Raw genomic sequence first — 12,598 nt, forward strand, 5'->3', positions numbered from 1 at the left:
ATGACAAGCGCTGCAACACAAGGGCTTAATAGTAGTGTGTTAATCAAGCTTCAAGATAAATATTAATAGCACACATAGATAAATGTTTTTGTATAGTTATCCAACATATAAATCAATCAAAACCATATACGAATCAAGCTTTGTTCAATATTTTTACTTGAATACTATTGAGTGTCATTTTGCCAGTTTTTAACTTTTTTTCTTTTGGCATGTATGCTAGTAGTATAATACAATGATGACTAATAACCATTTTTATTTATGATATAGAACTATAAAAGATTGATGAAATAGAATTAAACAATGGCAATATAATGTTCAATTTTTTAAGTTATATTATACATCATCTGCATCCAAAATCAATTTTTAAAGCTATATTATACATCATCTGCATCCAAAAGAATACCAAGAACAAGGAGTTTATTAGTTTAACTGCACACATAAAAAATGAAACTTTTTAGATTAAGATATCAAATTTGTATCGTATAGTTTTACAACTTTGGTTATGACACAATTCACAGAAACCCATTTAAATATCATATCTCTCTCTCTCTCTCTCTCTCTCTCTCACACACACACAGTCACACACACATATTAGAGTCAAATATCAGAAAGTTTATCAATTAGTCAAATCTGGAGTGTTTAACCAACCACCAACTTTGTCATATCCATACCACCTTCAGGTTCAAGATCAGGATCATGCCCCCCCTAATTCTTTTAATAACTTTGACAGAAATAAGAATCTTATTGTACAAATTAGAAATGAAACTATGGGCAAAATAGAACATCCAATTTGACTTCAAAACACATAAAAGAGGATGATTTTGTTACTCAAAAAGTCACATAACTTATATATCCAACCTGGTATTAAACCCACAAGTTGAGGCGTATTAACCTCGGGCGCTTGCAGGTACCACACTTGCCTTTTGAAGTCCCACAACCATAACTGTGTCCCCAAATGTTGGTTTGCATCATGGTTGTTGGACTGGCTGCCTGTGAGGTTTTGGAGCTGCAACAAATAAAATAGAAAAAATAAAAACTTTTATTCAAATACTTAAAACAGTAGTTTCCAGACCAGGCATCATATCTTAAAGGGTGTTTGGGGTTGAGTTTTGAAAATAGATTATGCGTTTTGAATAATCAGAATCAGATAATTAGCTGTAACAAACGTGCTGCAGAAAGATAGTGTTTGGATTTGATTATGTTGTTTGATATCACAATAATCAGATAATCAACTATTTGAGTGTTTGGCAAATATATATGAGGGTGTTTGGGGTTGAGTTTTGAAAAAAGATTATGCGTTTTGAATAATCAGAATTAGATAATTAATTAGCTGTAACAAAACGTGCTGCAGAAAGGTAGTGTTTGGATTTGATTATGTTGTTTGATATCACAATAATCAGATAATCAACTATTTGAGTGTTTGGCAAATATATATAGTTTGATCTCTACAAAACGTTTTGATCTCTACAAAACGTAAAAAAATAGCTTTTGGATTATCACGTTTTCCTGCAGTAAGGGGTGACCTACTTTTGGATTATCACGTTTTGATCTCTACAAAACGTAAAAAATCAGTTTTTATTAATTTTTTACCAAACACTCAAAATAGATTTTTTGCGATTTCAAAACACAATAATCAAAAAATCAGGTTGAAAAAGCAATCCCAAACACACCCTTATTCTGTTTACTAATTCTATTCAAATATCTTTGATTAAATGCAGACGAATAATTGCATTTCTACTTTTACTCTAAACTTTTCTCGTAGGCATAAATTGTGACCTGGATTCGGAATTCATATTTTAAGTTTGAGTAAAGTACACAGAGGTCCCTGTGGTTTACCAAAATTTTGGATTTGATCCCTAGCTTTCCAAAAGTACACGAATGGTCCTTGTGATTTGCACTTTGTAACACATTTAGTCCCCAACCAACAAATCTAAAGGTTAAAACATGTCCAAGTTAAGGACCAAATGCGTTAGAAAGTGCAAACCACAGGGACCATCCATGTACTTTTGGAAAAAAACTGGTGACTAAATGATTTACAAAGTGCAAACCAGAGGGACCATCTGTGTACTTTTGAAAAGCTAGGGACCAAATCCAAAATTTTGGTAAACCAAAGGGACCATCCGTGTACTTTACACTTTAAGTTTCTAAAACAGAGTCAAGACTCGACGGGAAGACGCACCATTAGGGTTTCCAAGCTCGTAGAAGTTTCTAAAAAGAGAAACTGCTTCTTCCGCCATTATCCCGCCAGTGCATTTGTAACTCTTCCCACCAGCCTCTTCACAACTATCATGATACCGCCATTATCCCGCCAGTGCAAACACAAATGGTTAAAAAATCATAATATTTATTAAAAAGTAAAGGCGGGAGGGATACTGGTATGCGCGATATTAACCTAACCTCATTGTATGCAAAGATAATATCGATCCACAACCTCCAAACTTATCATTAGCACAACCATAGTATACTTCTTTTATGCCTACATGTCAAATGCCATTATCATGTTATAATCCATATAATAAAATTAAAGAAATTTAGTAAGGTATGTAAGTTTACCAAGAAATGACAAGGCACCCGCGCACATTATACATGGCTCACATGTCACGTAAAGATAGCATTTTGAGAACATTTCGCTAACTTCAGCCTTTGAAAGCTTTAATTTTTTCCACTGATCGAGCAGAACATCGATAGCTTCCATTTCAGCGTGTCTTGTAGCCTGCATTTTAAAGCCCATTTCAGTTAACATTATGACGGGTTAAACAGAAAAGGCAACAGGGAAACGGAAACCATTACGTTTCTTGTTTCGTTTGTCCGATTTCTTCCGCACGATATTACCTTCCCGTCCATGACAATGACACATCTGTTTTGGGACAAAGAAAATCATTAAAATACAAATGTACGACAAAAAAAAAAACTCATACGCGTCATAAAGGAAAGAAACTTAAATGAGGAGAAATATAAGTTTTAAGATGCGTTTAAGAGATCGTTGACAAGAACATACCCCACAGGCACTTCGAGGCTGTCAAATGCAATTTTAGCCTGGCAAAAATAAAGCAGCTATACGTTCATTGTTTAATGAAGAACTTTCATATAGTAGTATAGTACAGAATGCAAGTCTTATACCCATTTACTCCCTCTGGCCCGTTAAAAGTGTAACATTTCCTCATTTAATTGTTTAATGTACGTTTTAGCCATAGTTGTTAAAAGTCATCACCTCTTGCGCCTAGGCCCATTTTCAAGCGAGGCGAGGCAATTGCGCCTTGAGTCAAGGCAATTGCGCTTTAATTCTCCATGTGATGATTCCGGCGTAGATTCCGACGCGATTCCTAGAATCCTTAGTTTCCGGCCAAATTCTCTAAATTCTGGCAAAATTCCAGCCAAATTTCTATTGTTATCTAATGAAAACTACTTTTCTACACCAATACACTAATATTTTAGAACTTTTGGTACCAAATAGATAATATTAAATGTTATATAATAGGTTTTGTTTATTTTCTTTGTAGAATAATATTATTTTTCTAGTACATAATATACTTTTAGTTTTTTTTTCATTGTGCGCTTTTATGTTCTCAGGCCCTCGTTTTTTTTTGCGCCTTGCGCCTTTAATAACTATGGTTTTAGCCATTTAATGTATCTGTCAGTGTCACACTACCACCCTTCAACAATGATATGATGTAACAAGGAAATCTTGTGGCCCAAAATCAAAGCGATCAATGTATTGGCAGCTTTAGCTCAACCGTAATACGAGGCAAATGAAATATAGAGCATTTTAGCATGTCAACATGTCATACTGAGTGATTGTCTTAAGAAGCACAATGGTATCCTTAAACTTAGATAGCAATAGCATACCTGTTCTAATGCCAGCTTCATAAAAGCAACAACGTCTAAGTATTCTCTGTCCCCACATGAAGCCATTAAGGAAAAAACTGACAAAGAAAAACTAAGTTAAACAAGCATGGAAGAAAGAGTGGAAATAAAACACATCTTAAAGCAAGCAAAGCATATATTTAGTAGGAAGATCCTATTTATTCATATTATTTGAAAAGATTCTACTTCTTTATGCATTCTAAATATTTAGTACCCTAAAGTCATGATGATTAAATCCGAAGCTACCAGATATTCTATAAAGCTAAGTTACAAAAATCTCATTATTCAATTATTTTGTGTTAAATGACCTAGCTGGGACTTATTGCAGATTTGCAGAATACTTCACAACAATGTAACACCGAACCGGACTATGCATAGTGATAAGAAAACTAGAAAAGTGTCTGAAAAGAACCGTTTGCATAATAAACTTGTGTATTTCTTGCTAAATAACATTTCCACTTAAAAACCCATAAGTGTAACAATTTCCTTATGTGGTAAACTGTAAACATCCTACAAGAAAATCATTTTGTACAGTCCATGATTCAAAACAATCATTTAGTGTTTAACAGCATGACAAGAAACAATTAAACAAAATGTATCTTAACTATAACTAGGGATGTTCACTGAATCGGGTTTCGGTTTATTCAAACCGGGTTCGAATTCAAATAACTTGAAACCCATTCGCATTCGAAAGTCTGAAGTCGGTTCAAAATCGGGTTTATTCAAATTCAACCGAATTGAAAAAAAAAAAAGAATTCAAAATGTCCGGAAACAAATGCAAAACTTCCAGCGAAAAAAATGCAAAAAATCCAGCAAAAGTCCTTTGGCTGCGGTAATGGTCTAACACGAGAACGGATTGATGTTAAAAGAGAGCGGCTATTGCTGAGGTGTTGAGCTAGCTGCTAGGGTTCTCCGTTCTTCACAACGAGAGAACAGAGATTTGAAGTTTGTATACGATTTGAGGTTATTGAATTAGCCCACACTAATACCAACCCACTATTGATTATTTTTAAGCCAAAGTTATTGTATTAGCCTATAAACTATTAGCCCACATTAGCACATACATGTATATAAACATAAAAAATAGGTATATAGTATTCAAATTTGAATTTGGTTTGGAATTCCGTGATTCGGATTCGAAACCGAATTCGGTTTGAAACTTCGAATAAGGATTAAGTTCGAATATTCAAAATTCGAAATCATTATTTTAATTTGAATTGAACTTAAGGTTTTTTGAGTTGTATTCAAACAATGAACACCCCTAACTATAGTCACTTAGATAATCTCCAAGCGAACAATGGATGAGCGGCAAATGGGCTAAAGAACGTAAAGGAATAAGAGCTAATGGCATGTTTTTACTCCTACTTTCTGGAACAATACTCTCAAAATCATGGGCCCTCTTGTGAAAGTGCTTCGGATTGTCGAAAATGAGAAAAAAAACCCGCGATGGGATGACTATGAAGCCATGGAAAGAGCTAAACTTGCAATTGCAGCAGCTTTGGGAGAAGATAGCAATGATTACATTCTTCTGGGTCAAGATGGGTTTGGGTTAGGATGAGATGAAAAAAAATTAAAAACAAAAAAAAATATCGATATAAATACAAAAAAAAATATAAAATTATAAAAAAATTGAAAAAAAAAATTAAACAAATTAAAAAAATTAAAAATATATCTAAATTTATGAAAAATGTAAAAAGTACAAAAAAAATGTAAAAAATTAAAAAATAATAATAATGACCGGAATATGTTTGGGTCACATTTAAAACTAGTCCAACCTTCTTTGGGTCAAAAACAGGTTTTAACCAAAATATGTTCGGGTCACATTCAAAACTAGTCCAACTTGGTTCGGGTCAAAAAGGGTTCTAACCAGAATATGTTCGGGTCACATTTAAAACTAGTCCAACCTAGTTCAGGTCAAAACGGGTTTTACGAAAATATGTTCGGGTTAAAACGGATTCTAACCGGAATATGTTCATGTCAGAACGGGTCGCTTTTAAATAGTATTATTGTAATCTATAAAAAAGAAGGTAATTAGGTAAATTACACTAATAGACTGATGTTATACATTTATGTCTTAGGTTTGTAAACATTGCTAATCATTTATTTCCATTTTTACAAAACCTAAATTAACTCACATTTTTTTTAAAAACAACATTGCATAAAGACTCTCACTCCAAACAGATTAACATCAATACCATAAGCCCAACAAAATGTTTAATAATCAGTATCTTACTCCAAAAATGATCAAATTATGAGAACAAACATAACAGTAGCAAATAAACTGAAAACAGCTACCAATAGAGGTAACAGAACCAAGGGTAACAAACTAAAAGCATCCATAACAACCGTTTATTACTTATCGGCCTTGGCAGCAGTGGCAGCGGCTTACCCCTGAGCCGGGCTTAATCGAGTCCGTTAGTAAATAATAAATGTGACGAGCTCGGGGCGAGCTCGAGCTTGAAAAATTACACACAAGCCGAGCTCGAGCTTTAGAAACAAAGCTCGAATCGAGCCGAGCTCGAGCTATAGCTTTCAAAAGCAAGAACAAAAACTAGAACAAATAAAGAAGCTAAATCGAAACACCAACAAATTCTCCACTCAATTCAATCACAAATAGTAAAATCACAACAAATTTTGTAAAATTAAACAAAGAATACCTTGTGTCGTCTACCAAATCGCACAAATAAACCCTAGAAAACGAACAAGATGAGGTCGAGCCGTCGAGATTTGCTGTAAGTCTGATCAACAAGATTTATAGGGGCTGATCAATGGGAATTATAGTTTATTTTGAGACAAAGGTCAGATTCTGGGATTAGAGGTGTGCTAGGGTTAAGACCCGTTCTTTTTCTCAATTACCCATCCTGACCTATTAGACTTTCTTTCCAACCCATTCTAAGACCATGGTTAACACCCCACCCTTGGCGTTTTGCGCCATGTGGCAGTACAGTCAGCAATGGGGCATTATGGGGCGTTTTCTAAAATGGGTGTAGTGGGGATGTGGGCATTGTGGGGCATTATGTTTAAAGGAGTGAAAAATTAAATAAAATAAAATAACCAACAAAAAAAATTATTGGACAAGAAGAAGATTAAATGTGATTGGTTGAATTCAATCCCCATCCGGCGTGGAACAAAGCACGCTCCAAGCATTTTTTCGCAAAAAAGCGCCCACGGGGTCCAATGCCAGGCGTGCTTGGGCGTGCTTCATCAAAAAAACGCCCATTTTTTCATCCACTACGCATGGTCTAACCCGCATGCTTTTTTGTTTACTTTTGAATCAACCCATCCTGACCCCATGAGAATTATAGTCGACCCAAAATAGCCCATAAATTTGTATTTAAAGTCCAAAACAACCCAAACTTAAGTAGTTGGGTTATGATTGCCAGGTCTAGTAAAAATAAAACAGCAGCAGCAAAAATAGAGAAAATCATACTGAAAATACCTAGAATTGGGGTCAAAACCCCGCAAAACTCATAGATCGGTCAGACTCCAGATTGCAAATTCAGTAAGCAGTAGTCGGCTAGCAGAGTTGTGCACAAGGTTCAGAGGCTTGTAGCTGTAGTCTCATACAAGACGGTCACTTCCAGAAAGGACTCTTAGGTTAGGGTCACGCGGTTAGAGTTTTGATTGTATTTTAATTGTAAAGTTGAAGACCAAGTATTCTATGTAGCTAATGAACATATGCTGCCTGAATTATTTCAATTGCAGACCTAGTGTTTCAAGTGTAAAAATGATACAGACGTTCACTAAGTCAGATATGGGAATTGGTTAAAATTATTTTTTCTGCAAAAAGTTATCAAAGAAAAGAATATGAACCAATAGAACCCACTATTATGGCGATCGGATCCTATCCTACATTGAGAGGGAGCATGAATTGCATTTTAAAGGTCCAACCTTATCCATCCTCCGGCCACTGCAGTTGCAACCAGTCAGTGGTTACCTACAGCCAGCAGCCCACTGCACCTGGTTAGTTACTTTTTCCTTTTTCTTTCTTTAACTTCAAGTTATTAATTCTAGTTTAAATTTAAATTAGATTTGATTTTGATATTGATGTTGAATGAATTGAATCTTACTGGTTATAACTTAAAACTAAGTTAATTAGAAAGTGAAACTTCAAGTTTTTTTATTTTTATTATGGTATTGTATTTTATCATGGGACCCGACCCTCTCCGCCCAAAAATTCTGACGTTGGGTTGTTAGAAACCCGAGCACCGAAAAATAATGACCCGTGTGAAAAAAAAAATCCTGGTTGGCTCCGGGTTGAATGTATTTTATTATTATGACATCAAATCTATGAATCATAGCTATATGTTTATATCAGGGTTGTCTCTTAACATATAAGTAATAACAAGAACGATTAGAAACAGTCTAAAAATGTGAATCTAAACAAGTCCTAACTCCTAAGTAGCTGCTGATGGAATCCACAAAACCCCACCTCAAACAGAGTAACAGACACAAATGTGAATGTAAGAAACTGAATAAATCGGTACATCCTCGACTGGTGTGTATTTTCAGCTCTACGAAGCGGAGAAAGTGAGAATAAACTTCAAAATATCTCTAGATGCCTATAAAATATTACAGAAAAAACTAGAAATCTAGACCGTATTTTACATGTTTGCTTAGTTGAGATTTTGCATATTACAAACAAGTTAAAAACAATTCGAACGATAATTATCGCTATATTTCATTAAAGTGGGTTTCGGTTCAAGCATTTCATCAAACACTTGGTGTGCATTAAAAAAAAAACTATCAAGTTAACATGATCAAAATCAAACTATACATGCCAGTAAAACACAAAATGCACAATATTATTGTCTAGTTATATGAACAAAGCATCAGAGAAAAATAAGGCATTTGAATTCTTGATGAAACAAAAAGAAAAATTGGGGCCTCAATTTGTTATCATTAGTCAGGTGAATCGTGTGTACCTGAGAAATTGGGGTCGTTTCAAGTGTTGAAGAATCGGGAGGGATGAAGTTGTTTATATAAGAATAAAAGCAGTGGGCAATCGAATAATTTGATGTATTTTTTCTGCAACAAACACGTCCATTAAATAAATAGATACGGGGAGCACTCTCAGGGCTAGGGATGGCAAAAATACCCGAGCTAGATGGGTATACCCAGTGGCGGACCCAGGATATTTTTCCAATGGGGTCCACTTTTTTCGGTGTTCAGAATTTTCGGGTCGTCGTCATTTGGGTCGGGTCGGAGCAAGGAACATAAGAAAATATAATACGCTAACAAAATTATATAATCGTTAGTTCGTTACTCATTAGAAAACACACAATAATAAAAATACGATGTCATTCGAAACGGAAAAGAAACATTACAAACTTTTAGAGTTATTCCCTACGTGCTTTTATCTTTTGAAAACGATCCATTACATCTTCCACCGAAACATAGGCAAAAAGGTCTCTTTAAGATAATAAGCCTCAAATTCTAAATTAAATTCAAAGCATACAAAGTAAAATCAGATTTTAATAGTATATGTTACTTCATTACTTTATAAGATGAAAACTTCATCACTGATTCACAGTGCACTTAATATTAAAGTACTAACTTCAAATCACTTTTAAAAGTAAAATCAGTTTAGTATACAACTTCATCACTTTATAAGATGAAAACTTCATAACTTCATCACTGTGCACTAAAAATTTCGAAAACTTCATAACTTCATCACATTGCACTTAATATTAAAGTACTAACCAAACTAAAAAAAAAAAAAAAAAAAAAAAAAAAAACTTAATCAGATTTTACAAAACGAAATAAAGTACGGTTCTTACCTGTGGAGAGGACTGGTGGTGGAGTGGTGGCAGCCGATGATAAGAGAGGGCGGCGGAGACACGGATGGAGGCGGAGAGGGCGACTTTGGGTGGAGATGGTCGCTGACTTTGGGTGGAGATGGTTCCTGACTTTGGGAAGAAGAAAAGGGCGCATTTGATTTATTTTATGGCTCTGTTGTATGTTTTGAAACGGAATAAAAAAAAAAAAGAAAACCTAGTCTAAAATTAGTTTTGTAAAAAAAACACAAAAAACGGGTTAAAAAGAGGTCAAACCCGGAACCTTTTGTTGACAAACACTAGGTTTAACCATTGCACTAGTCTACCTATTATTGGAATGTTGTCCAACTATTTTATTTTAAGGGGTCCATATAAAATTTAATACACCCTCTCAATTGTTTTTTAAAAAACATTAGGGTCCAGGGACCCGACCTGTTTAATGTGGGTCCGCCCCTGGGTATACCCGAAACCCGACACAAATGGGACGGGTATACTCGATACTCGACGGGTATTGTTGGGCTGAGTATGGGATTAGTTTAAAAAATTTCACGGGTATGGGTCGGGTATGGGATTAGGTGATACCCGACCCGATTACCCGAAACCACATACCCGTTTACCCGAACTATATACCCGATCATATATCCGATTTTTTTTAATTTATACTTTGATTTTCCATTAACCCTTGTCTATTAGTGATTTATTTTAATATGTTCATAATGTGAAAAATAAATTTTCTTTTAGTATATATGCATTTGATAATAGTATTTATATTTTATATGTTGTGAAGTATATGCATGTGAGTGTATAAATATTATAAAGTTATTATTAATTTATGATAAAACTTATATGTATGTATTGTATATTTTTAATTTATAATAGTTGTTGTATAAATAAATTAATATAATAATTACAATAGTAAAAAATGTATTTAGAAATCTCATCGTATATCTTTTAACAAACTAATGGGCAAACCCGATACCTGCACCCGATACCCAATGGGTAATTATCCGACAAATACCCGACGGGTATTGGGTCGGGTATAGGACGCGATTTTATAACCGGGTACGGGTATAGGATTACCAATACCCGACCCGAACCCGACCCATTGTCATTCCTACTCAGGGCTGAGCATTTTGCAGAAACCGACCCAACCCGGGAAAAGACCGACCCGACCCGACCCGAAACCGAATAATAAACAAATTAGGGAACCAGCCGAGAACTGTACCAGGAGAGATAATCGGGTTTCGGTGCGGGTCATTCGGTTAACCAGTAGAGGACGTTCATTGTATCTGTAGATTCATGAAGTGAATTTCGTTTCCTCCTCTGATTATTTATTTCGTTCCATATTCTTTTGGCAAAATGATAGTGAGTTTTCTTAATTAAGGCTGTCAATGTTGTAGAGCATCAAATTTTCAAGAACCCTAGAAGGAATTGTTATAAACGAAGAATCAAAAAATTTGTTACATTAAATATAGTTTTTGAATCTGGAAGATTAAGAAATAAACTTCAGTTTTACCTTAAACTCATTGTTTGTAGATGAAGTTTTATCTTTTTTTTTTCTGGTTAACACTGGTGTGAGGTGTGTTCTTGGTATAAAAAAGACGATGACAGCAAACCAAAGAGTAGGGAAGAAAACAAAAGCAAAGGATTAAAGTAAAATAACTACAAGAAAACAATATACCAAATAATTAATTAAAAAAGTTACCAAATAATTAATAACTAGAACTAAAATTAAGCGCCTTGCGATGCGGTGGGGCGTAAAAGCATGTCAAATAGCACCAATTTCACACAATCGTCAGCAACCATCAACGCTAAAATTGTGATGTGTTAAAACGAAGAAATAGACCGAAACGTAGAACATTTAAAAAAAATAACTAAGTCAATCTAGGACTCATACGTTACGACAAACCTGTCAAATGAGAAAAAATAGACATAAAAACATTGAACAACACATGGACGTTGCGCCGTGTTAACTCGGAAAATTATGAACGAAACGTAAAAACGTTGAATCACACACGCACGTTGCACTGTGTTAACTCGCAAAATTTAGTACGAAACGTAAAACGAAAATTTGAGGATGATGAAAAGTATAGGGGAGCAAAGTTTAAAGTAAAAAAGTTGTGAAGTTAAATTACAAAAAATAAGAAAAAATTGGGTTAAAAGTAAAAAAGAAATCATTTTTGTGAGGTTAAAATTGTAAGAAACCGAAAGATATAACATATAAAAATAACAAAGTCAATCAATGACTCAAGCGTTGCGACGAACCTATGAAATGAAAAACAATAACGTAAAATCTTGAACTACACATGGACGTTGCGTCGTATTACCTCGCAAAATTATGAACGAAACGTAAAAACGTTGAATCACACACACACGTTGATTCTTGGTAACTCACAAAATTTAGTACGAAACGTAAAACGAAAATCTGCGAAAGATGAAAAGTATAGAGGACCAAAGTTAAATATAAAAAAGTTGGGGTTAAATTATAAAATAAAAAAAGCTTTGGCTTTCAAGTAAAAAAAACAATTTTGTGAAGTTAAAACTGCAAGAAATTCAAAGATTTGTATTAAAAGTAATATTTCAATTTTTTTTGAAAATCATACAACACCTTATGCATACAAAATTTGCTAATTTATAGGATATAAATAAATAAATAAATAAAACTTGTTTTGTAGTATTAATAATAAAAATTGTTTTGTAGTTTATTTTAACCTCGAACCCCGAAAGCAAATTATGAATCTATACTATATAATAAAAGAAACCATTTTTGAGACACTTGTCATTATATTAGAGCATCTCTTATAGATAATTATTATTTTAATTTAATTTTTTCTAATTAATTATAGATAATTCTTCTACTAAATATTATTTAGTTTAATATCTGATAATTATCATTTAGTTTAATCTTATTCTAATTTATAATATTATTTAGACTAGATTACGATTTTGGCCCATGT

General features: G+C 33.9%; 1 protein-coding gene across 4 annotated transcripts; it reads right to left on the reverse strand.

The window, feature by feature from the left end:
* Positions 1-602: 602 nt before the first annotated feature.
* LOC110916302 (tRNA-specific adenosine deaminase TAD2) lies at positions 603-9,852 on the reverse strand. 4 transcript variants are annotated; one of them, XM_022161047.2, is made up of 12 exons: positions 9,645-9,783; positions 8,963-9,098; positions 8,790-8,892; positions 7,304-7,441; positions 6,522-6,602; positions 3,847-3,923; positions 2,999-3,036; positions 2,791-2,857; positions 2,554-2,713; positions 2,398-2,476; positions 2,180-2,283; positions 603-1,006 (listed from the first exon to the last, which is right to left on the reverse strand). In XM_022161047.2, the coding sequence occupies exons 6-12, from the start codon at positions 3,910-3,912 to the stop codon at positions 969-971; spliced, it is 552 nt and encodes a 183-aa protein (XP_022016739.1). In that variant the 5' UTR covers positions 3,913-3,923; positions 6,522-6,602; positions 7,304-7,441; positions 8,790-8,892; positions 8,963-9,098; positions 9,645-9,783; the 3' UTR covers positions 603-968. The 4 variants fall into 4 exon arrangements, with proteins under 4 accessions (XP_022016739.1, XP_022016738.1, XP_022016737.1 ...); XM_022161046.2 differs by lacking the exons at positions 6,522-6,602; positions 7,304-7,441; XM_022161045.2 differs by lacking the exons at positions 6,522-6,602; positions 7,304-7,441; positions 8,790-8,892; positions 8,963-9,098 and having other exon boundaries at positions 9,645-9,852.
* Between the last annotated feature and the right edge of the window lie 2,746 nt (positions 9,853-12,598).

This window comes from Helianthus annuus, chromosome 16, assembly GCF_002127325.2.
Source record: "Helianthus annuus cultivar XRQ/B chromosome 16, HanXRQr2.0-SUNRISE, whole genome shotgun sequence".
Classification (NCBI taxonomy): Eukaryota; Viridiplantae; Streptophyta; class Magnoliopsida; order Asterales; family Asteraceae; genus Helianthus; species Helianthus annuus.